The sequence below is a fragment of the Callorhinus ursinus genome, unplaced genomic scaffold (genome assembly GCF_003265705.2).
Source record: "Callorhinus ursinus isolate GAN/ISIS: 27379988/994484 unplaced genomic scaffold, GSC_fseal_2.0 scaffold10, whole genome shotgun sequence".
NCBI classification, from domain to species: domain Eukaryota; kingdom Metazoa; phylum Chordata; class Mammalia; order Carnivora; family Otariidae; genus Callorhinus; species Callorhinus ursinus.
In genome coordinates, this window is record NW_027397072.1 from 35,072,513 (window position 1) to 35,098,090 (window position 25,578).

The following is a 25,578-nucleotide window of genomic DNA, read 5'->3' on the forward strand; positions in this document are numbered from 1 at the left end:
AGTCTGCACGAAGACTTGGGGAACAACGGAAACCTCAACACCAAAGAAGCCCAGGGAGCGTGCCTAGAGCTCCACACACAAAGGGAAGGAAAAATACACGAATCAGAGCCGGCCAGCCGGTGTTCTAAAGCCGCCTGCCTCCACCAAGACACTGACAGCCTCACACCAGCGCCACACCGGAGGGCCCAGGATGCAGAGGGAAAGCTAGTCAGCCCCCGAAAGGGAATCTGGCCAACAGAACAAAGGAGTGGGCGCTTCTCTGAAGGGAGAAGTACAGCCATCTGCAACCTTTCTTGCTCTTGTGCACCTGAAAAGAATTCTGAGAATTTGTGTGTGCCCTTTGTACATATAAGGTTACAATGAAAAATTTTAGATGTTATGTTTAAATAGCTGCAAAAAGTATAGTTTCTGGTGTATGATAGATATGGGTGTAAACTATTAAATCACTCTATAAATGTATTCAGTAGAATATAAATACCACTGCAATTAGACACCTCCCTTCACCTAGTCAAAAATACAAATGTCTATGTAACAGAAATTTCTCCTTGAACTTGTATTGATTTCGCTTTTCCACCTAAACTTTTACCTGCCCCCCAAATTTTATCTTTTTTTTTTTTTTTAGGTTTTATTTGTCAGAGCAAGAGAGAGAGCACAAGAAGGGAGAGCTGCAGACAGAGCAGGCAGAGGGAGAAGCAGGCTCCCCAATCAGCAAGGAGCCCAATGCGGGGCTCGACCCCAGGACCTCGGGATCATGACCCGAGCTGAAGGCAGACGCTTAACCGACTGAGCCACCCAGGCGTCCCCCAAATTTTATCTTAATGTAAGATATTGTTAAGCTTGAAAGTTTTATTGATCATACTTACAATTCTCTGCAACATTAAAATTTAATATTGGTTAAATTTCCTATGACCATAGGATCTAAGTGTTAAAAATATTTTATTCTGGATTAACACTATTAAAATTACTTGTCGGGGCGCCTGGGTGGCTCAGTCATTAAGCATCTGCCTTCGGCTCAGGTCATGGTCCCAGGGTCCTGGGATTGAGCCCCGCATCGGGCTCCCTGCTCCGTGGGAAGCCTGCTTCTCCCTCTCCCACTCCCCATTTGTGTTCTCTCTCTTGCTGTCTATCAAATAAATAATTAAAAATACTTTTTTTTTTTTAGAATTACTTTTAACACAAATTTGATCAAAACAACAGAATATAAATATCGGTAATTATTACCTATGAGCAAAGTTTTATTAGAAATACACCCTGGGGCGCCTGGGTGGCCAACAGAATATAAATATCGGTAATTATTACCTATGAGCAAAGTTTTATTAGAAATACACCCTGGGGCGCCTGGGTGGCTCAGTCGGTTAAGCATCCATCTCTTGACTTTGGCTCAGGTCACGAGATCAGGTGGTGAGATGGAGCCCTGCACCAGGAGAGCCCTGGGCCCTCCACACCCACCACAGAGCCTGCTTGGAATCCTCTCTCCCTCTCCCCTGACCCAAAAAATTTTTTTTGGAAAAAAGAAAGAAATGCATCCTGATTAGGCGAAGGGAGCTAGTTTTATGGTAACAACATCTCTGAATTCTTCACTCCTGAGTTATATGCCAAAAGCTACATACTAATCTATTATCCAAATTCTTTTTAGTGATCAACTGAACTCAATTGGTTCCTCCTTCAATTGTTAAAGGCAAGGACCCAGAAAACTTGTAACTTGCACAAGGATTTGTTACCCAGGCTTAGAGTCACAATCTCAACATTATCAGTATCTGCAATTATCCCCTGGCACCCCGAGATGGCTTTTATGCTCCAGGACAACACAGGGTGGTCTGATTAGATGGGTGAGGGGCTTGCCGTCCTTTTGAAGAGCGGAAAAAGATGGTAAGGAAGCCCTTGAGCCAGGTGCGTTCTAGACAGCTCTACTTCAGGAGGCTTCCTACCCCCCGGGGTACGTGAGTCCGGACAGACGTTGTACAGACTCTAACTATATCGCCTGAAGGAGGCGAGGAGAGGTGAATGTCCCTCTGGTGACAGCATGTCATCCAGACAGCACTGAGGAGGAGAGTCAATCCGCCTCTGAGTAAACAACCCAGTGTGGCGAAGGTTCAAAGTAACCTGCCTGGAAGGAAGAGTCCTCACTCAGAATACACCAAAAGGCCTGAAGCCATCATTAAAGGTCCAAGAATACAACAACCTGTGCTCCTTCTCCGGATCTGCCACCAAGGCTGGCACCAAACAGCTGACTGTCCGATGGGGACACGTGACCCAAAAGGAGCCAAAGATATTCTCTCTCCTGAAATTTGAGGCTGGTTTCCAGTGACTCGACAGCCATTTCCTACCATGTGCAATAAGAAACAGAATGACACAGCTGCACAAAGGGTGACAGAAAGGTCAACGACCTTACCCCCAAAAGTAAGCCCTGGGAGGCCCAGCTCCACTCGGGTCCTGGAAAACCCCCTTTCTGCACTGGCTGGTTCTAAGACATCTCAGGGACTTGCGATTGGAGGAGGTTTGGCTCACACGGGAGTCAGCAGAGACCACTCCTGACGAAGTCAGCCACATGGACCAGTGACACGGACAGCATTATCAAAGAGCAAATAGACAGAAGTAGCAAAGTACATGAACAGACAGTTCACAAAAAAAGAAAATAAAACTTAACCTTAAAATGAAAGGATTTTAAAAATTAAAAATAAATTTTAAATAAAAGATATTCAACATCACTAGTTACAGTCCAATTTTTTTAAAAAGATCTTATTTATTTGAGAGAGAGCGAGAGAGAGAGAGAGAGAGAGAGAGCAGGGGGAGGGGCAGAAGGAGAGGGAGAAGCAGGTTTCCCTGAGGGGCAGGGAACCCGATGCGGGGCTCGATCCCAGGACACCTGAGCCAAAGGAAGACCTTAATGACTGAGCCACCCAGGCGCCTCTAGAAAAGACAATTTAAACCAGAGAAATGTTATAACCTACAAAACTGGCAAAGATCAAACAGTCTGACAGAGCATCTTGCTGGCAAAAGGGAGGAGGAGCAGGTACCCTCATCACAGTTAAGTAGGAACACACATCAGCACCATCCCTATCAGTGAGGCTAGCTATGAAAACTAGAAATACACATTCCCTTTGCCTTTTAAGTCTCACTTCTAGAAATTATCCTACAAATACATTCAACAATATCTAAGATGAGATGGAAAGATCATATATTAAAGTGATGCTTAATAAGGCAAAAAATTCAAGACTAAAATACCCATCAAAAGGAGACTAGTTAAATAAACTCTGGTGTATTCATAAGATGGAGAGTAATTCATGAAAATGAGGCAGAGAACAAACTCTAAACTACAACTGACTTGTAGGAATGTACAGTACCATTTAGGCAAAAATAAAACAGGCAGAGAAGGAAAATGCATCCATATGTATACACAGAACACATCTGAAAGTAAACAGAAGAAACTAGGGTAGAGAAAAGTAAGGTAAGCACAGAAAGCATTTTGTGTGTCAGAGAGTAAAGAAATACTCAAAGACTGACGGGGCACGTCAATAGGACACAGAAGCCAAATTTGGGGTGCACTGAAGCATTGGAGTGAATAATGACAGACACGGTGATTACACTGAATGAGGAAATCGCACTAAAACTTCTGAAAGGGGAAAGGAGAGCGCATCATCACAGGGAAATGTCAACAGTGTAGAAGGAATGATAGAATATAGAGTCACTTTTTTACAACCATCTTAGTAATAAATGCTTCAGTCAAGAATCACCAATGACTACTACACTGGATGTAAAACTGCTAACGATAGGCTATTTCCAGGCTCAAATATCACCCCACAGATTACTTATTAATTACAAAGGGGAAAGGGTATCTTGTAAGGGAGAAATCTGGCAGACAAGAGCCAAATAAAGTTATCCTCAAGTACCACTTGATATAGAGAATACCACATATGAAGAATTCCTAACAAAAATGTTTAACTTCAATCCAATCATAAGGAGACTGTAAGACAAATCCAAGTTGAAGGATGTTCTGCAAAACACTGCCCTGAACTCCCCAAACTCTTCAATGAAGGACACCGGGGACTATTCTGGATAAAAAAAGGCTAACGGGACATGGCAATTAAATACGACGTGTGATCCGAGTGGCTCCTGGACCTAAAACAAAAACAAAAATCAACTAGCACTGCTGGCAGGAATGTAAAATGGTAAAGCTGATTTGCAAAGTCTGGCAAGCCCTCAAGAAATTAAACTCAGAGTCACTATATGACCCAGCAATTCCACTCCTAGGTATATCCTAGGTATGTACTCAAGAAAAAATGAAAACACAGGCCCATTCAAAAACCTGTACACCAGTGTCCACTGAAGCATTAATAGCATATTCATTGTAGTCAAAAAGTGGAAATAACCCACATGTCCATCAAGTGATGAATGGATAAACAAAACGTGGCCTATCTATACAATGAAATATTATTCAGCCATAAAAAGGGATGAAGTATTGGCACGTGCTACAACATGGCTGAACCTCGAATTCATTGCAGAGAGAAGACAATCACAGATCACCTATCAAATGATTATATGTACATGAAATGTCCAGAAAAGACAAATCTAGAGAGAAAGAAAATAGATCAGTGGTTGCCTCAGGCTAGGAGGTGGGGTGGAGAAGGGGAATGACTTAACAGGCACAGGACCTCCTCTTAGGGTAACGAAATGTTTTAAAATTGATTGTGGTGGGGCGCCTAGGTGGCTCAGTCGTTAAGCATCTGCTTTCGGCTCAGGTCACGATCCAGGTTCCTGGGATCAAGCCGCGCATCAGGCTCCCTGCTCAGCGGGAAGCCTGCTTCTCCCTCTCCCACTCCCCCTGCTTGTGTTCCCTCTCTCGCTGTGTCTCTGTCAAATAAATAAATAAAATATTTAAAAAATATTGATTCTGGTGATGGTTGCACAACTCTGTATATGGTAAAAAACCACTGAATTACATACTTTAAATAGGTGAATTGTAGGGGTGCCTGGGTGGCTCAGTCAGTTGAACGTGCGACTTTTGATTTCAGCTCGGGTCATGATCTCGGGGTGGTAAGATCGAGCCCTTTGTGGGGCTCTGCACTCAGCAGGGAGTCTGCTTGAGATTCTGTCTGTCCCTCTCCCTCTGCCCCTCCTCACTCATGCATACACACTCTCTAAAATAAAAAAAATCTTTAAAAAAAATAAAACAAAATAGATGAACTGTATGGTATGTGAACTATATTCCAATAAAGCTGTTATTTTAAAAAACACAATTATAAAGGACACATCATTGGGATGCCTGGGGAAATTTAAATATAGAATATATATTAAATAAGTAGTATTGTTATCAATGTTAAATTGAGTGTGACAACTGTATTATGGTTACGAAGCAAAATGTCCTTATTCTTAAGATACTGCCTAAAGTATTTATGGCTGAATTATCATAATTCCATAGCTTAATCTTGATTGCTACAGCAAAGAACAAATGTGTGTTTACATACATGCATTATGTGTGCCTGCGTTTGTGAGAGAGCAAGAAAGAACACGAAGGTGGCAATATATTGCTAAGTGAAGGATATACAGATGTATACTGTACCACTCTTAAAATCTTTCTGTAGTTTGAAGTTTTTCAAAATCAAAACTTGGAGGAAATACCAGAGAATGAAGTTTAGATCTGTACAGACAAGTAAGGGCCTGTTAGCCTGTGAGGATGCTACTGGGTATTTATTTTATCCTCAGTAAAAGGTCACCGTTCCTTGCTATGGTGAGATACAGACTACCACTTTACATATAATAAAATCCCACCTTTTCTCAGCATTCATATAGCGTATGTGAAGCCTACCGATTATGACAGCACGGGAAATTAATGTCTAAATGAACTGTGTGTTACAGGCACATTTCACTAAGGGGCAAGCTGGTTTCTTATAAGGAACCATATGGTAATTATCAATATGCCATTAGCCTATTACTTGACTTTGAGGAACCATTTTGTAAAGATTATCTAGTGCCTAATTAAAAAGAAAGAAATAAGACTCAGGTTTAGGATGCCTCTGGTATTCTGAAAGGGCATTCAAAAGGACTTCAAAACTGAGATTTTTCATTCATGTATTTATTCCACAATCAAAATAAATCGTAATTTAAAGCCATAACATTTTGAAAAGGTAAAGGAGACTTTGTGTCACAGCGGCATTAATAAAACAACACTGGTCTAAAGTACAACACTAAACAGGTGTTTTCTGCTCCCAAGGTGGAATAAATACATAACAATTACACTTAAAATTTCACTAAAGATCTGGGAGGAGGCAAGTAGCCCTTGGAAATATACTGTCCAATGAACAGAGGCAGGCTGCAGATAACTTTTCTTAACATTTTACTGCAAGAAGGAAAAACCCCCAAGGTGTCTACTAGCGCAAACCCCTGTTTCATGCTCCTGGCCTTGGTTCTTCCTTCCTTCCTCAATCACATCCAAATCCAGAAAGGCCTCTGCACCCCATGCTCAAAAACACCACTGTGAATCCCCAAGGACCTCAGCACAGACTGTTGTCAATGAGTCTGTGTGCGACCTTCCTCCAGAACCTCCAGGGAAATCAGGAGCCTAAAGAGCAGCAGCATCTCTTTAAACAATGGTTTTAACTATCCAATGAGCTCTGATGGACCATGTGCATTTCATAAACAAACCAAAATAGTGCCTTAGTATCTTCCTATTTCTCTGGGAAAATTTAAGTAAACCATTCAAGTAAAAAAGAAAAATGTTTACAGAGCAGTGAAAAATGAAAATTCAAAGGGTTTATGCCAAAAAGCAAACCAGTCCTCTGCAGCCTAATTCATTTGTTTCTGGGCCGCGAAGCCATGTAGAGAGCAATTAGGCAGTAGATGGTCCCCCCCAGCGTCAGCGCCATGGTGGTCCGGTAAAGCATTTGGTCAGGCAGGCCTCGTTTCAGGTGGATAGGCACACCGTCGGATTTCTGGAAAGCAAGAATTACCAAGGACATGGTTAATAATAAAAAGATTTTATAGTTTAGGCTAATAAAGAACAAATGTCTCTATAACTAATCCATCAACACACTGCAGTGGAAAAAGCCCTAATCCGTTAGAATGCGGACAGAAATAGCAGTATACATTTTCTTGTAAACGCAGCTACAGCCTGTAAGGCCAAAGCCATTCTCCAAAACGGAGCCTCACGAACACGCATGCAACAGATTCCACATTTCTAAGAAATTTATCATATATTGCTGAATTAGGAAAGCAGCACGGGTGGATTTCTTTTAAAGGCAAAGGTAAGCCACAGCTAAGTGACCGCAGGCACAAGAAATGTTTGACTTCTGATGTCTGAGCACGCCAGATCAATTAACAGGCCCATTAAGCTGTTAAACCCTTGTTTAAAAAAGAGACTCCATAAAATGCTGAATCCATTATTTTGCACAGTCTCCAAACTCCCACCCCCATAGTAACTGAAGACCCCAAATGCCCAATCAAGTCTTACTTATCGGATAAAAAGGGATTAAACTGACCAGAAGTCCCCAAGCTGGTCCTGAATCTGCACATATCTTTGAGGATGGGGAAGCTGCCTTCTAGCAACAGCAGGAACAGACACTGCCACTCCCACAGCACCTGATCTGCAGCTGGGTCACTGACCTCTCAATTATCTGTATGTAGATTACCATTAATATTATTTTAAAATCCAATTCTGGCTTCTCTCTGTTGATCAGCAAACCCAAGAGAGCCTCCTCTACTTCTAACAGCTCAGTGAATTTTTCTTTTTTTAAAGATTTTATTTATTTATTTGACAGAGACACAGCGAGAGAGGGAACACAAGCAGGGGGAGTGGGAGAGGGAGCAGCAGGCTTCCCACTGAGCAGAGAGCCTGATGTGGGGCTCGATCCCAGGACTCTGGGACCATGACCTGGGCTGAAGGCAGACGCTTAACGACTGAGCCACCCAGGCACCCCAGCTCAGTAAATTTTAATATCAAGCAAGCAAAAAACAACCAGAAGAAAACTCATTGCCAAAATAACAACTTATTCTTTAGTGTCTGTTCTAGTGTCTTCTCTCACCTGGAAAAACTTCTGTAGCTCAGGAACTTTGTTTTTCCCAGCATAATCATATACAGCAAAATCAGAACTCAGTTTAGTTGGTGTGGCAAATATGATAGGCGGTGCTTCTGTGGAAACCACAGGCCTTAATCCCTGTAGGAAAAAGGAAAATGTCAAGTTGAAAGCGTGCCTGAGCTTATGAACAACCTTTCAACAAGCAGGCTGTCTGGAATCATGGAGGCAGTAATTCAACCATACCAGAAGGAAGGAAAGGCTCTCCAAGTCTGCATTACAAGGCCTTTAATTTTAAGATTTAAAGTCCTTAAACTTTCAACAAAATACGTTAGTCCACTTTCCCACAGCAAACCCCATCAAGAAGAATTCCCTGACATTAAGATGGGGGTCAGGGGAAGAAGGGAAGCAAACAACCAACCACAAAAGCCCAATCTGGGCTTCCAGAAATAATTATTATGTCTATCTTCCTATCAAATCAGTAAAACATTTATAATCTATATGAACTTTTGGTTAGATTTCCAAAGAGACCTGGCTGTCCCTTTTCTCCTCTGGGTGAGCTGATGTACTAACATGTTATCTCTAACTCCAGAGTAGACATCAGAAACTGTCCAGACACACAGTAAAGAAATATCTCAATCTGGAAGAGCCCGTAATGGTAAGAGACTTGTCTTTCAGGACCAGAAAACAAAACAAAACAATTAGAGTGATTAAACCTTCCAGCATTAACAAAGCTGTAAGTAAAACAGATATGGTAAAAATAAAGGAAACTCAGTGTTCTCATCTGTGACATTAATATAAAAGTACGGGGATCTACCCCTGAAAAGACCGCATGAGACACTACGTGTCTAAAGCAGCGGGCCTGCCACAGGCACACAGCACACACTCAATAATATAAACTGAATGACATTGGGAGTTAACACAGGTTTGCGATTAGCAGCTCCCTGGGCCACATGGATATAAGGACAAACACACAAGCTTGAAAAGAACCTAAAGGGGGAGAAAAATGAAGTACTATCACAGGCTACAACAAGGATAACCCTTAAAAACATGCCAAGTAAAAGAAGCTAGTCAAAAAGACCACATCTTAATAGGACCCCATTCATATGCAAGTCCAGAGTAAGAAAATCTACACAGACAGAAAGTAGATCAGCAGCTGCCTAGGGCTGTGAGGTGAGCAATAGGGGGATGATAACTGCAGGGTATATGTTTCTTCTGGAGGCGACGAAAATGCTCAAAAATTAAGGTGGTAATGGTTGCACAATATCTATTAATACACTGAAAAACCACTGAGTTATACACTTTAAATGAGTGAATGTATGGTATGTGAATTGTATCTCAATAAAGCTATTAAAACAAAAAAGAAGAACCTAAGGGGAAGTCTGGTTTTCTATCTGATGGAGTAAACCCACAGTGGCAGGTATAGAGATCATTCTCCAAAATAACCCGCAGATTAAGATATGAGCTAAGTTACAACCAATAAAATCGCATCCTTTTATATTAAATTCTAACTACAAAAAATAAAAATTTAAAGTTAGGATGTAGAATTCAAGCTCAGCTTCTTTCATTTTACAGATGAAAAAGAAAATCCTTTGCTCAAATTAACAGAGTTGTCAGACCCCTGGTCCTTCATCTCTTCAAAGAAATAAAACTTACATATAACTGACAAGACCCACTCTAAAGATCATATATTGAAAGCCTCAACGATACTCCCACCAGGGAAGCATTAAGATCAACAGGGCAACAAAAACACATTAAAGCAAACTTGGTTTCAGTCCAAGATGGCAGCACAGAGACTAACTCACTTCCTCCAAGAACACACCAAATCTACACCTACACACAGCAATTCCTCCTGAAGAACTGAAGGCTGACTGAACAGCTTCTGAATAGCAAAGGATAAAGGGACCACACAGAGAATGGCAGGAGACAGAGACATGGTAACAACACGAACCCCACCTGTTGCTAGGAACTGCAGTAGCGAGGGATAGCACTGACAGGCCCACACACAGATTCACCCAACCTGGGGGCAGGGCAAAAAAAAAAAAAACAGCGGTTTACAAAGCAAATAGAGGGCACCCAGTAGCTCAGTCAGTTAAGTGACTGCCTTTGGTTCTGGTCATAATCCTGGAGTCCCAGGATCGAGTCCCTCGTCAGGGCTCCCTGCTCAGTGGGGAGTCTGCTTCTCCCCCTGACCCTCCCCCTCGTGCTCTCTCTCTCTGTCTCAAGTAAATAAGATCTTAAAAAAATAAAGTAAAATAAAATAAAAGGCAAACAGACTGTTAAGTGAAGGAAGCACCGTAAACTAATGCTACAGCAACTGCTAAATAGTGGGAGAACTGCTGGAACTCTCTATGGTTAGAAGGTGCTAGCAAGTACCACTGTTTACATTCCCCCTCTGCCTTGATAGTGCAGATCGGAGCAGGCATGCTAGCCAGCCTGCAGACTCGGGCCCCTAACCCACACCAGCTCCAGCTGTCCCCCAAAGGTGTTCTCCACCACATGTACCTGCCTCAGCTCCAACCATCCCACCATGGCTGCCTGAGCACAGCACAAACCAGGACACCCCAGCATGCGCCAACTACAGCCCTTGCTATCTCACCAAGGTGGCCTGGGCACAAAACACCCTGCAACACTGCTGGCCCACATCTGCTTCAGCAGCCATCCAGGGCACTTCCTATGCAGAGCATGCCAGCACATCCTGCCCCAGCTCTAGCCATCCCACTATGATGTCCCAGGGTGGAGAGCCTGAGGACAACCCAGCCCGAGCCTGACCCAGCTCTTGCCATCCCACCAGGGGAGTGCTAGACCCAAGCACCCCTGAACCACCTGGCCTGAACTTGCCCCAGCTCCCACCATCCCACAGGGCAGACCCAAAGAATGTGCCCTGAGCCTGTGCCCACTACAGCTCTAGCCAGCCAAAGCCAGCAGACACATACAGTCTACAGAGGGGACACTCCTACACAAGGCCACTCCTTCAATATTGGGGAAGGTTGCTGTTCCACCTAATTCATAGAAACAGAGAAAGACAAACAAAATGAGAAAAGGGAATATGCTCCAAAGAAAAGAACAAAACTTCAGAAAAAGAACTAAATAAAATGGAGATAAGCAATGACCTGATAAAGAGTTCAAAGCGATGGTCATAAAGATGCTCACTGGAGTTGAAAGAAAAGTGTAAGAGAACTCAACAGAGATAAAAAACATAAAAAAGAACCAAACAGAGTTGAAGAATACAATAACTGAAATGAAAAACACCCCAGAGAGAATCAACAGCAGATTAGAAGATGCCTATGAATAGATTAGCAATCTGGAAGACAGAATAGAAAGCACCCAAGGTGAACAGCAAAAACAAAGAAGACAGGTTAAGGGACCCTCTAGGACAATGTCAAGCATACTAATATTCACATTAGAGGGGTCCCAGGAGAAAAAGAGAGAAAGGGGCAGAAAATTTATTTGAAGAAATAACAGCTGAAAATTTCCCTAACCTGGGAAAAGCAGACATCTAGGTCCAGGAAGCAGAGAGAGACCCAAACAAGATGAACCCAAGAAGGTCCATACCAAGACGCACAACAATGAAAATGACAAGGATTAAAGACAGAATCTTAAAAGCAGCAAGAGATAAGGAACTAGTTATGTACAAGGAAAACCCCACGAGGCTATGGGTTTTCCAGCAGAAACTGTGCAGAAGACAGTGGCACAACATATTCAAAGCACTGAAAGGAAGAAACCTACAACCAAGAATGCTCTACCTGACAAGATTATCATTCAAGAACTGAAGGACAAATAGTAGTTTCCCCAAACAAACAAAAGTTAAAGGAGTTCATCACCACTTAACCAGACTTAGAAGAAATGTTAAAGGGACTTTAAGCAGAAAAGAAAAGGCCATGACTGGAAGAAAATGACGAAACAAAAAAACTTCACTGGTAAAAGCAAATGTATAATAAAGGTAGTAAATCAATCACTTATAAAACTAGTATGAAAATTAGAAGATGAGTAAAATCAATTACATCTATAAAATTTGTTGAGATTCACAAAATAAAGATGTAAAATATCACATCATATACATATACATACATGGGGGAGGGGTTAATATGTAATGATTTAGAATGTGTTCGAACTTAAGCAACCATCAGCTTAATATAGACTGCTATATACTTATGATGTTATATATGAACCTTAAGCTAACCAGAAGCCAAAAACTTATAATAAATCCACAAAAAAATAAAAAGAAAGGAATCCAAGTAAAACACTAAAGTCACCAATTACAAGGGAAGAGAGCCAGTAGAAAAAAAGAGAAAAACGACAAAAACCACCAGAAAACAATCAACAAAATGGCACCTGTAAATTATTACTTTAAATGTAAATGATCTAAAAAAAAAAATGGGACGCTTGAGTGGTTTAGTCAGTTAAGTGTCTGACTCTTGATCTCAGGGTCATGAGTGGAGCCTACTTAAAAAAAAAAAGTAAATGGTCTAAATGCTCCAATCAAAAGACAAGGGTGATTCAGGGATGCTTGGGTGGCTCAGTCGCTTGGGCATCTGCCTTCGGCTCAGGTCATGATCCTAGGGTCATGGGATCAGTCCCACATCAGACTCCTTGCTCAATGGGAAGCCTGCTTCTCCCTCTGCCTGCCGCTCCCCGTGTGTGCACTCTTGCTCTGACAAATAAATAAAAATTAAATATCTTAAAAAAAAGACAAGGGTGACTCAATGAATAAAAAACAAGGGCCATCTATATGTTGCCTGTAAGAGGCTCTCTTCACACCTAAAGACACGTATAGACTGAAAGTGAAGGGATGTAAAAAAAAATATTCCATACAAATGAAAGCAAAAAGAAAGCTGGGATAGTAAAACTTCTATCAGACAAAGTAGTCTTTGAAACAAAGACTGTAACAAGAGACAAAGAAGGGCATTATATAAAGGGAATAATCCAACAAGAGGATACAACAATTATAAATATCTATGCACCCAACATAGCACCTAAATATACAAATCAAATATTAACAGACACAAAGGGAGAAACTGACAGTAATACAATAACAGTAGGAGGCTTTAACAGCCCACTTACATCAATGGATAGAAAATCCAGACATAAAATCAATAAGGTAACAGTGGCTTTAAATAACATTAGACCAGATAGACCTAGCAGATATATACAGAACATTCCATCCATAAGCGGCAGAATACACATACTCTTCAAGTGCACCTGGAACATTCTCCAGGACAGATTACATGTTAGGCCACAAAACAAGTCTCAATAAATTTAAGAAGATGGAGCATCTTCTCCATTCACAGCAGTATGAACCTAGAAATCAATTACAGGAAAAAAACTAGAAAAAAAACACAAAACACATTGAGGTTAAACAACATGCTCCTAAACAATCCATGGATCAAGGAAGAAATCAAAAAGGAAATTTTAAAGATACACGGAGAAATGAAAATGGAAACAATGGTTCAAAATTTTTGGGATGCAACAAAAGCAGAGGAAGTTTATAGTAATACAGGCATACCTCAAGAAACAAGAACAATCTCAACAACCTGACTTTACACCTAAAAGAATTAGAAAAAGAATGAAGAGCAAAGTTAGAAGAAAGAAGGAAATAGTAAGGATTATAGTAGAAATAAATTAAATGGAGACTAAAAAAAAAAAACCAATGAAACTAAGAATTGGTTCTTCAAAAAGATAAACAAAATTGATAAACCTTTAGCAAACTTATTAAGAAAAAAAGAGCTCAAACAAAATCACAAATGAAAGAGAACTTGTATGCCAACAAGTTGGACAACATAGAAGAAATGGATAAATTTCTAGAAACATACAATCTTCAAAGACTGACTCAGGAAGAAATAGCAAATCTGAGCAGACCAATTACTAGTAGAGAAAGCGAATCTTGTAATCAAAAAATTCCCAATGAACAAAAGTCCAGGACTACGTGACTTCACAAGTAAAACCTATCAAACATTTAAAGAAGAGTTAATACCTGTCATTCTCAAACGATTCCAAAAAATAGAAGAGGAAGAAATTCTTCCAAATTCATTCTACGAGGCCAGCATTACCCTGATACCAAAACCAAATACAATACAAAAAAGAAAATTACAGGCCAATACCTCTGATGAATACAGATGCAAAAAAATACTCAACAAAATTTAGCAAACTGAATTCAACAATACATTAAAAAGATCATTCATCATGATCAAGTGGGACTTATTCCGGGATGCAAGAATGGTTCAATATCCAGAAATCTATCAACATGATACACAACATTAACAAAATGAAGGATAAAAATCACATGATCACCTCAACAGATGCAGAATAAACATCTGACAAAATCCAACATCCATTTATGATAAAAATTCTCAATAAAGTGGGTTTAGAGGGAACATAGCTCAATATAATAAAGACCATATATGATAAATCCACTAGCTAACATCATAATGGTGAAAAGTGAAAGCTCTTTTTCTCTAAGGTCAGGAACAAAACAAGGATGTCCCTTCTCCCCACTTTTATTCAACACAGTACTGGAAGTCCTAGCCACAGCAATCAGACAAGAAAAAGAAATAAAAGGCATCCTAAGTGGTTAAGAAAGAAGTAAAACTCACTATTTCCAGTTGACATGATACTACATATAAAAAAACACTAAAGACTCCACCAAAAAAATATTAGAATACATGAATTCAATAAAGTCACAGGATACAAAATATACAGAAATCTGTTGCATTTCGATACGCTAATAGTGAAGCAGCAGAAAGAGAAATTAAGAAAACAATCCCATTTACAGCTACATCAAAAAGAATGAAATACCTAAGGAAAAAATTTAACCAAGGAGGTGAAAGACCTGTACTCTGAAAACTATTATGACAATGATGAAAGAAACTGAAGACACAAATAAATCGAAAGATATACCATGCTCATTAACTGGAAGTATGGAAGAATCAATACTGTTAAAATGCCCATACTACCCAAAGCAGCCTACAGATTCAATACAATCCCTATCAAAATACCAATAGCATTTTTCACAGAATAAGAAAAAAATAATCCTAAAATTTGTATGGAACCACAAAGATCCCAAATAGCCAAAGCATCTTTTTCTTCTTAAAAAAGAAGAAAAAAGCTGAAGCATCACAATCACAGACTTCAAGATATACCAAAAGCTATAATAATCAAAACAGTATGGTACTAGCACAAAAATAGAGATCAATGGAATAGAGAGCCCAGAAATAAAATCACTCTTTATATGGTCAATCTACAACAAAGGAAACAAAAATACACAATGGGGAAAAGACAGTCTCTTCAATAAATGGTGCTGGTAAAACTGGACAGCTACATGCAAAAGAATGAAACTGGGGGTGCCTGGGTGGCTCAGTCGCTTGAGTGTCCAACTCTTGGTTTTGGCTCAGGTCAGGATCTTGCGGTCGTGGGATCCAGCCCCACATCAGGCTCCACATTCAGTGTGGAGTCTGCTACAGATTCTCTCTCCCTCCCCTCCCACCCACTGCTTTCTCTCTAAATAAATTAATTACCTTGGGGCACCTGGCTGGCTCAGTCAGCAGAGCGTGTGACTTTTTTTTTTTTTAAGATTTTATTTATTTCTTTGACAGACAGAGAGACACACAGTGAGCAAGGGAACACAAGCAGGGAGAGTGGGAGAAGAAGCAGGCAACCCTCAGAGCAGGGAGCCCGACGCAGGGCTCGATCCCAGGACCCTGGGATCATGACCTGAGCTGAAGGCAGACACTTAACGACTGAGCCACCCAGGCGCCCCAGAGCATGGGACTCCTGATCTCAGGGCTGTGAGTTCAAGCCGCATGTTGGGTATAGAGATTACTTTTAAAAATTTAAAAAAAAAAAAAAAAAAAAGAGAGAGAGAGCTTTTGGCTTTGGACTAGGAGACGAAGGTGCAATGGTCTTCCATCGTCCCGAATCAGGGTTCATCCAACACCAGCCACCTCCGCCATGCCACCTAAGTTCGACCCTAACAAGATCAAAGCTGTACTGTATACCTGAGGAGCACCAGTGGGGAAGTCGGTGCCACGTCCCCCTGGCCTCTAAGACTGGCCCCCTGGGTCTGTCTCCAAAAAAGGTTGGTGATGACATCACCAAGGCAACTGGTGACTGGAAGGGTCTGAGGATTATAGTGAAAGTGACCATTCAAATTAGGGCCAGAATGAAATGCCACCTTCTGCCTCTGCCCTGATTATCAAAGCCCTTAAGGAACAGCCAAGAGACAAAAAGAAGCAAAAAAAAAAACATTTAAGCACAGTGGAAGTATCACTTTTGGTGAGATTGTCAACATTGCCTGACAGATGTGGCACCAATCTTTAGCCACAGAACCCTCTGGAACCACTGAAGAGATCATGAGGACCGCCCAGTCTTTGGGCTGCAAATGTTGACGGCCACCACCCTCATGACATCATAGATGACATCAATAGTGGTGCAGTGGAATACCCAGCTAGTTAAGAACTACAAAGGAAAATACTTCAATAAAGGATCATTTGAACCCCCCCCAAAAAAACAAAACAAATCCCACAAAAAATTCAAATGGATTAAAAACCCAAATGTAAGACCTGAAATCATAAACTCCTAAAAAGAAAACATACAGAGTCTCTTAGACATCAGCCTTATCAACATTTCTCTGAATCGGTCTCTTCAGGTAAGGGAAACAAAAGCAGAAATAAACAACTGGGACTACATCAAACTAAAAATCTCTTGCACAGTGAAGGAAAACAACAAAACAAAAAGGCAACCTACTGAATGGGAGAAGATTATGTGCAAATGATATAACCAACAAGGGGTTAATATACATATATAAAGAACTTATACAACTCAATACCAAAAAAAAAAATGTACAGAGGACCTGAACACACATTTTCCAAAGATGTGTCTGGCCAAGAGACACATGAAAAGATGTTCAACATCACTAATATCAGGGAAATGCAAATCCAAACCACAATGAGAATGGCTAGTATCAAAAAGTCAAGAAGTAACAAGTGTGTAGAGGATACAAAAAAAAAGGCAACACTCATGCACTGTTCATGGGAATATAAATTGGTGCAGCCATTATGGAAAACAGTATGGAGGTTCCTCAAAAAATTAAAAATACAAATACCATACAAACCAGTAATTCTGCTTCTGGGTATTTACCCAAAGAAAACAAAAATATAGGGGGCGCCTGGGTGACTTAGATGGTTAAGCGTCTGCCTTCAGCTCAGGTCATAATCCCAGGGTCCTGGGATCGAGTCCTGCATCAGGCCCTGTTCCTTGGGGAGCCTGATTCTCCCTCTGCCTCTGTCTCTTATGAATAAATATTTTAAAAAAAGCAAAAATATCAATTCAAAAAGATATGTGCACCCCTATGTTTACTGCAGCATTATTTACAACAGCCAAGATAGGGAAGCAACATAAGCCACATCGGGCTCTCTGCTCGGCGGGAAGCCTGCTTCTCCCTCTCCCTCTCCCCCTGCTTGTGTTCCCTCTCTCGCTGTATCTCTCTCTAATAAGTAGGTAAAATCTTAAAAAAAAAAAAAAAGATGAATGGATAAAGAAGATGTGGTACACATATACACACACAGTGGAGTAATACTCAGCCATGAAAATAAGATTTTGCCACTGGCAACAACTTGGATGGACCTAGAAGGTATTATGCTAAGTGAAATAAGTCAGAGAGAAAAAAAAAATACCATTAATATTTCACTTATGTGTGGGATCTAAAATATAAAACAAAAAAATTGAAATAGACCCATAAATACAGAGAACTGGTGGTTGCCAGAGGGGAGTGGGTGGGAGGATGAGGGGAAAGAGGTGAAGGAAATTAAAAGGTACAAACTTCCAGGAGTAAAGGAAGTCAGGAGAATAAAAAGTACATCATACAGAATACAGTCAATAATGCTGTGAGATGACAGATGATAAGTACACTTATGTGGTGGGCATTTTGTAATGTATATATCACTATGTTGTACACCTGAAACTAATATTGTAAATCAACTATACTTCAATTAACCCCCAAAAAAGTAAACTTTGTTTCTATTTCTTTGACACAGTCCCACAAATGGGAATGAACCGTGGACTTTTTTCTGCACTGCATTCACTCATTCAGCATATATGACTGAGCCCTTACTCTATACTGAAAATACACGATGAATAAGACAGATATAATGCCTGCCATTATGGATATTAATGTTATGGAGTAACAGCCACTAATTATGTGCTCAGCCTTTGTTATATGCCCAGCATCCTGTCAAGCATTTCACACACATCATCTCATTTAATCCTGCCAGCAACCCTACCAAGATGTTACTATTCCCATTTTATAGAGGAGAAAACTAGATCAGAGAGGGCAACTTACCTAAGATCATGTAACAAAAAGGATGGTGTCTAGCGTCGAAACTCGGGCCCCTCTAAAGTCCACAGCCTTGGGTTTTTAAGTATTCTGCTACCTGCCCCCACTCCCCCTCTCAACTATTGCTTAAAGGCAACAATTGAGGTGTTTTTTTTTTTTTTAAGATTTTATTTATTTATTTGACAGAGACATAGTGAGAGAGGGAACACAAACAGGGGGAGTAGGAGAGGGAGAAGCAGGCTTCCTGTGGAGCAGGGAGCCCGATGCAGGGCTCGATCCCAGGACCCTGGGATCACGACCTGAGCCGAAGGCAGACGCTTAACAACTGAGCCACCCAGGCGCCCCAAGGCAACAACTGATTTAAAGAGAATGTTTTATAAGTTGCTTGTCTGAATTTAGTATATAATACACTCAGGTTCAGGAGGAGTTAGAGATGGGAAGAGAGGCCCTAACTACTGAGATAAGAATGTTAGAAAGTATCTCTCTTTGAACTAAAGAATTTAACAGGCTCCTTTATTCTGTGAGCTTTGTATTTTCTCCTATAAGGATCATTTCCCCTTGAATGCAAAAATTTAAAAACTTTCTACCAAGCAGCTCCGAAAATGGTTTGAAGTTAAATTCTTGTTTTGACAGGACTAATGTGAGAGCATTTTTAGAAAGGATTATACCTAATCGCTCAGTGTTTGTACACCCATCAAGTGATTCAAAACTACAGCAAAGTTTTTGAACAATATCATCCGAAAGAGTATCAACCATCTTAATGGTTTTAATTAACTCCCTATTTCCATTTATAATACTGTAAAAGTTTGTAATATGGAATTTTAAAGTTACCAATAATCCCAGTATCTTATCCCATTAACTATTATAAGTTGTATATTCTCCTCCAATCTTTTTTTATAGGCGTATTTTAACATCTTTACAGTTGCAGTATAAAATTCTACATTCTAGGGGCGCCTGGGTGGCTCAGTCGGTTAAGCCTCTGCCTTGGGTTCAGGTCATGATCCCAGGGTCCTGGATCAAGCCCCAAGTCCCTGCTCAGTGGGGAGCCTGCTTCTCCCTCTGCCTGCCACTCCCCGTGCTTATGCTGTCAAATAAATGGATAAAATTCTTTTAAAAAATAAAATTCTACATTCTGTTTTCATTTATAAGCACCTCTTTTCAGGAGCCTACATAATCTTCATAAATAAATTTACTCTTCACATTAACCCTGTAAATGAGGTATTATCGTCCCGTTACAGATGATTTTTTTTTCAGATTTTATCTGAGAGAAAGAGAAAGAGAGAGCGAGCGCGAGCAAGCATGCACGCAAGCATGGGGGGGGGGAGGTCAGAAGGAGAAGCAGACTCCCTGCTAAGTGGGGAGCCCGATGCAGGATTCGATCCTGGGACTCTGGGATCATGACCTGAGATGAAGGCAGACGCTTAACCAACTGACCCACCCAGGCGCCCCCCATGTTACAGACGATTAAAACAAAGCTCAGAGATTCCATAAGATAGATGGGATTCAAACCCACACACTTTTATTATACCATACAATCAATAATTCAGCTGTCCTGGCCCCACAGGTAAAAGGAATGGATATTCACCTATCTCTCATTAAATTTCCTAAGAATTTAAAAGCAGTCAGTGCTTCCAATGTTTCAAGGCAGCTAGACAGGACTGACACTAGGATTCTCAAGAACGGACTTGACCAGGAAGCTGTATTTACAGGAAGGTATCTAAAGCAAATCCCTTCACCTATGCCTCTTCCAGGGTTGCGGTTGTCCCAATGTAGAATTACGGGCCTCCCCATCTCAATAACTGACAATAGCATCCTTCCAGGTTTTCAGGCCAAGATCCTTGGAATCTTTTTTTTTTAAGATTTTATTTATTTGAGAGAGAGCGAGCAAGTGAGTGGGGGAGGAGGAGACAGAGGGAGAGGATCTCAGCAGACTCCTCACTGAATGCGAAGCCCTATACAGCTCAATCTCATAACCCTGAGATCATTACCTGAGCCACAATCTAGAGTCAGATGCTTAACGGACTGAGCCACCCAGGCGCCCAGAATCATTTTTAATACTGCTTACACACTGCAAATCCTTTTCGCTCTACTTTCAAAATACACTCAGCATCTGACCACTTCTCACCCATCTCCACCAATCCACACTCTGGTCCAAACCCCTGGATTTTTATAACAGCCTCCCAACTGATCACCCTCCTTCCATTTCCACACTGGTTGCCCTGCAGTCTACTCTTAATGCAGCAACCAGTGATTGTAGATGTCACTACTCAGCTCAAACCTCTCCAAAAGCCTCCTCACACTGAGCAAAACTCAAAGTTCTTACAATGATTTCCAGGGCCATGAGAGGCACCCCTCAAACCCCACCACCCTATCACTTACATCATCCCCTTACTCTACCCCCAGTCCCCTAGACAAGCCCCTTAAACCTCCCAGGCACCAGGCACTGTTCCCTCTACCTAGAATGCTCTTCTCTGGGTATCCACATGACTGGCACCCTCACTCCTTCAGGTCTTTGCCCATGTGTCACCTTCTCAGCAAGACATTCTCTTACCACCCTTTAAACTGCATGTCCTCCCCCTTACCCTGCTAACAACCTATCACCCGTTCCTGGGCTTTTTTCTCCACAGCACTTATAAGCACCTAACACACCGAAATATAACTTTGTTTACTTTGTCTCCCCCTACTGCAATGGAAGCCTCACAAAGGCAGGATTTTGGCATGTTTTCTTCACTGCTCTTACTTCCCAAGACTTAAAAAAGCAAAGAGCACATTCAGTAAATATCTGTTGAATGTATAAATAAGCTATAGCTTCACCACAATGTAGACTTAAATATTTCAGAGCTAAAGTCACGTAAATCAAATCAGCAGTTGATGGCAGAGCCTCCCACACCTCCCACAAATGAGAAAACTAGTGAATACTGTTCTTAAAATAGTGGACTGCAGACCAAGTGGAAATCACAGGTTTTGCTTTTTAATACCAAATCTCTTAGCTATTTACACAATCACTACCTCTACAATTAAGAGCCATTCAACAGCAACCACATTCAGCGGCTGAGTTCCTCCTAGTCTACTTTAGTTGTTCCAGAAAATTTTAAGATTTTATTTTTAAGTAATCTCTACACCCAATGCAGGGCTCAAACTCACAACCTCAAGATCGGAGAGTCTCATGCTCCACCAAATGAGCCAGCTAAGTGCCCCTAGTTGCTCCAAATTTTTAAAGAGAAAAGTCAACTTGATTTTTTTCCCCTCGAAGTTGACTGGCCCAAGTTTCCCTTTTCTTCTACCTTTTAGGTTTGAGAAGGAGAGTGGAGAAATAAGAGAATTACACGATTTTTTTTTTAATTTTTAAATGATAGAATTTTCCAGTGCTCTGATCTGAATTCACTCTGATTTAGGGCTAGAAACAAGTGTCAATCTGCAGCAACTCAAGTTCTACCTACCAGCAAGATATCACCACCTCCATGTTTCCAGGACACAACACACTCCACACGTCCAAAATTCATGCAGTTTCTCACAAACCTATTCAGGAGCTCCCTGTTTATAACGGAAGCACCACCATCCTCTCATTACCGAATCATCCTGGAGTCCTCCTTTCTCATCCCCCGTCTCCGACATCGGTTGCTAAATCCTTATCCCCCAGACCTCTCTCCTTTCCCCCTCAGAAGACCCTGAACTATTTTATGGGTTTAACAGGCATCCCTGGTACTGGTCTCTCCCAGTCGTATTATCTTTTCAGGCATAGCTCTTGTCATGATACTTGCTCCTCCATCATAAACCCTCCATGAAACTAAAGGTAAGAAGTATGCCCTTGTTTCAACCTCTGGACAAGACTCTACCACAACTTTCTCCATCAAGATGCTTTGTAAATTCCTGTTTCTCACAAAATTAAGTCCTACCATCCTACACCCTTCATGATCTATCTCCATCTACCACGGCTAAACTTACTACTCAATGATTCCCCAGTGATTTAAGAGGCACTAGAAATCTGAAGGCCCTACCTGTACCACATGCATCTCAGGGTAATCTCTGCTCTGAGAGCCAATTTAATTTCATATGTTTTAGTCTAAAATTTTACTTCCTCGCTAAGTAACAAAACCTAGATTATGCTAAAATTCTATTAAATCTACCGGGCACCTGGGTGGCTCAGGTCATGATCCCAGAGTCCTGGGATCAAACGCCACATCAGGCTCCCCGCTCGGTGGGGAGGCCGCTTCTCCCTCTGCCTGCCGCTCCTCCTGCTTGTGCACTCTCTGACAAATAAATAAAAAATAAAAAAAATCTACAACCACAAACAAATCAATTGTGATATATTCACACAATGAAATCCTACACAGCAATAAAAGGCGCTAGCTACTAATACATGCAACATGAATGAACTTCAAAAATACTGATTGGGGGGAGGCCCTACACAAGAGAGTTCTGTGTGGTTCCATTTACGTGAAATTCAAAAACAGCAAAACTATTAATTTATAATAGTCACAACAGGAAGGTGGACATGGATAGGGAAGGGAACTTCCTAGGGGTGACGGAATGTCCATATGTTAACAGGGGTATGGGTTACAGTGTATGCACTTGTCAAAACTCATTAAACTGCAACATTTAAGATCAGTGCACTGAAAAATACTCTTCTTCTATAGAAGCAAATGATAGAAATGTCTATTCCCCTGTAATCCGCAAAAGAAATAAATCACTGTTGTTGACAACTCCTTCTTTAGACTTCATTACCAACCTGGCTTCAGTGACACCACACTGGTTTCCCTTCTAATCCTGGTTTGTTCTTTTGATCAATGTTCCTCCTCCAGGCGCCTGGGTGGCTCAGTCATTGAGCGTCTGCCTTCGGCTCAGGTCATGATCTCAGGGTCCTGGAATCGAGCCCCACATCAGCCTCCCTGCTCAGCGGGAAGCCTGCTTCTCCCTCTCCCACTCCCCCTGCTTGTGTTCCTGCTCTCGCTCTGTCAAATAAATAAAATCTTTAAAAGAAGAAAAAAAAAGTTCCTCCTCTACCCTCCCCTTCGTGTTTCTGTAGTCTAATCATATTCCCACCTTTCTTCCCTATATGCTCCCTGCGTGATCTCCCCACCACAGATTCTACTACCAACTATAGGCTGAAGACACCGAGACCTATTAAGCTCTATATTCCTAAATCCAGCTACTACCAGACATGACATCATCACAAGTTCAACATTTATAAACCTGGATCCTTCCTCCTGAACCCCCAAAGCTTGCCCTTTTTGCCCTATCTTTTTTTTAATTAATTTATTTTTTTGACACAGAGAGAGCAAAAGCAGGGGGAGTGGAAGGCAGAGGGGGAGGGAGAAGCAGGCTCCCTACTGAGCAGAGAGCCCAGCGACGCAGGGTTCCAGGGCGACCTGGGATCATGACCTGAGCTGAACCCAGACCCTCAACCGACTGAGCCACCCAGACGCCCTTATCTTAGTTAATATTAACAGCACATCTAGGGGCGCCTGGGTGGCTCAGTCATTAAGCGTCTGCCTTCGGCTCAGGTCATGATCCCAGGTCATGGGATCATGGGATCGAGCCCCGCATCGGGCTCCCTGCTCCACAGGAAGCCTGCTTCTCCCTCTACCATTCCCCCTGCTTGTGTTCCCTCTCTTGCTGTGTCTCTGTCAAATAAATAAATAAATAAAATCTTTAAAAAAAAAAATTAACAGCACATCTAATCTTAGACCGAAATCACTTTTTTTAAAAGATTTTATTTATTTGAGAAAGAGAGAAAGTGCATGAGCAGGGAGGGTGGGGTGGGCAGAGTGAGAGACAGAAGACTCCCCGCTGAGCAGGGAGCCCGACCGGGGACTCGATCCCAGGACCCAGAGATCATGACCTGAACTTAAGTCAGACACTTAAACCTACTAAGCCACCCAGGTGACCCTGAAATCTCTTAAAACATCATCCCCACTTGGGCAAGTTGCTGCATCCCCCAGAAAAAGGAGGTAACAATAGTGCATCCTTTACACCCCACCTGAGATCCTTACTATTCGATTCCAGTTTTCCAACTGCGTATTTCAGTTGCAAATATTTCCCACACTTCTCTATGAGGAAAAGGAACGAACATGATGGTATCTCACACTCAACTTCTGGAGAATAGCTACCACTTATCCAGTACCAACCATCTGCCAAAGACTACTAATGACGTGACACACACTTCATTTAACCTGTACTAAAGCTGCCCTAGATGAAACTAAGCTCACAATAAATTAAGTAACCTGATAAAGGTCATAAAAATAAAGTGGCAAAGCCAGGACATTAGCTCTGATGAAGAGTCTACAACTGAGGCTGAAACTACCAACCAGCAAAATGAGTGAAATCAGAATACTTTTTAGACTCAAATGGCTGCAGCCAACCATGTTACAGCTGAGAAGCGTAAGGTCGTTCCACGTAACTGCCCAGATTCACCTGGACATTTGAAAGAACCCATCAAGTCCCCCAATTCTGATCATACAGCCTCTCCGGCCCCTATGGCTTCCCTCGGTGCTGTCATCCCAGCTCTCCAACCTCGTGCCTTGATGCGGCTTTTAGGCTACGCAGGGAGGTACCAATGGAGCACTGAGGAGACCAAGAGCGGAACCTCCTTAAAAAGGACAAAGCCGAACTTCAGACTCTTGGCAGGTCGCATTCTGAGCCACGCCGACCCCACAAGCCACCCCCCGACCCAGAAGCAACGACCTCAGAGGTCACCTTGACCCCAGCTGAATGCCAGGCCCAACTTCCGCGCCGGACCAGCCCCACCAGGGAAGCAGCTACAGAATGAGCAGCCTCAACGGCCGCTGCAAGCAGATGCGGAGAGGGGCCGGGAGGTGCGGGGCGAGCCAAACCCAATCGCAGGCAGAAATCCCGCCCGGCTCCGGCCTCACGACTGCCAGGCGCAGAGGCTCGAGCGGCCACTTCTGTCCGAGACGGCCCGCCGCTACCGGTACCTGCGGGCTATAGGCGTCGGAAGCCCATGTTCCAGTCAACTTCTGCGTGAAGCCACTAAACTTGTAATACATGACGCCCGGTGTCCGGCTTCCCGCAGCCGCTACCTGCGCGACTGCCCCAGAGAAGGACCCTGCTTTCCCTGCCGTCACTTTAAGCCTCAGCCCAAGGACCCTGCGCCAGGAGACGGGCTGCCCAGAGATCGCCTAATTTATAACATGCCCTCCTCAGCCATATCAGGGAACAAGAAGCCGGAGTGTCAGGACCAAGAAGGCAAAAGACAGCTCTAGCAGAGCGCAGAAAGCC

General features: G+C 42.0%; 1 protein-coding gene across 1 annotated transcript; it reads right to left on the reverse strand.

Moving 5' to 3' along the window:
• Window positions 1–5,426: 5,426 nt before the first annotated feature.
• COX7A2L (cytochrome c oxidase subunit 7A2 like) lies at window positions 5,427–25,433 on the reverse strand. Its single transcript, XM_025868130.2, has 3 exons — window positions 25,275–25,433; window positions 8,019–8,150; window positions 5,427–6,929 (listed from the first exon to the last, which is right to left on the reverse strand). Exons 1-3 carry the CDS (start codon window positions 25,344–25,346, stop codon window positions 6,789–6,791), a joined length of 345 nt encoding a protein of 114 aa, XP_025723915.1. The 5' UTR covers window positions 25,347–25,433; the 3' UTR covers window positions 5,427–6,788.
• Between the last annotated feature and the right edge of the window lie 145 nt (window positions 25,434–25,578).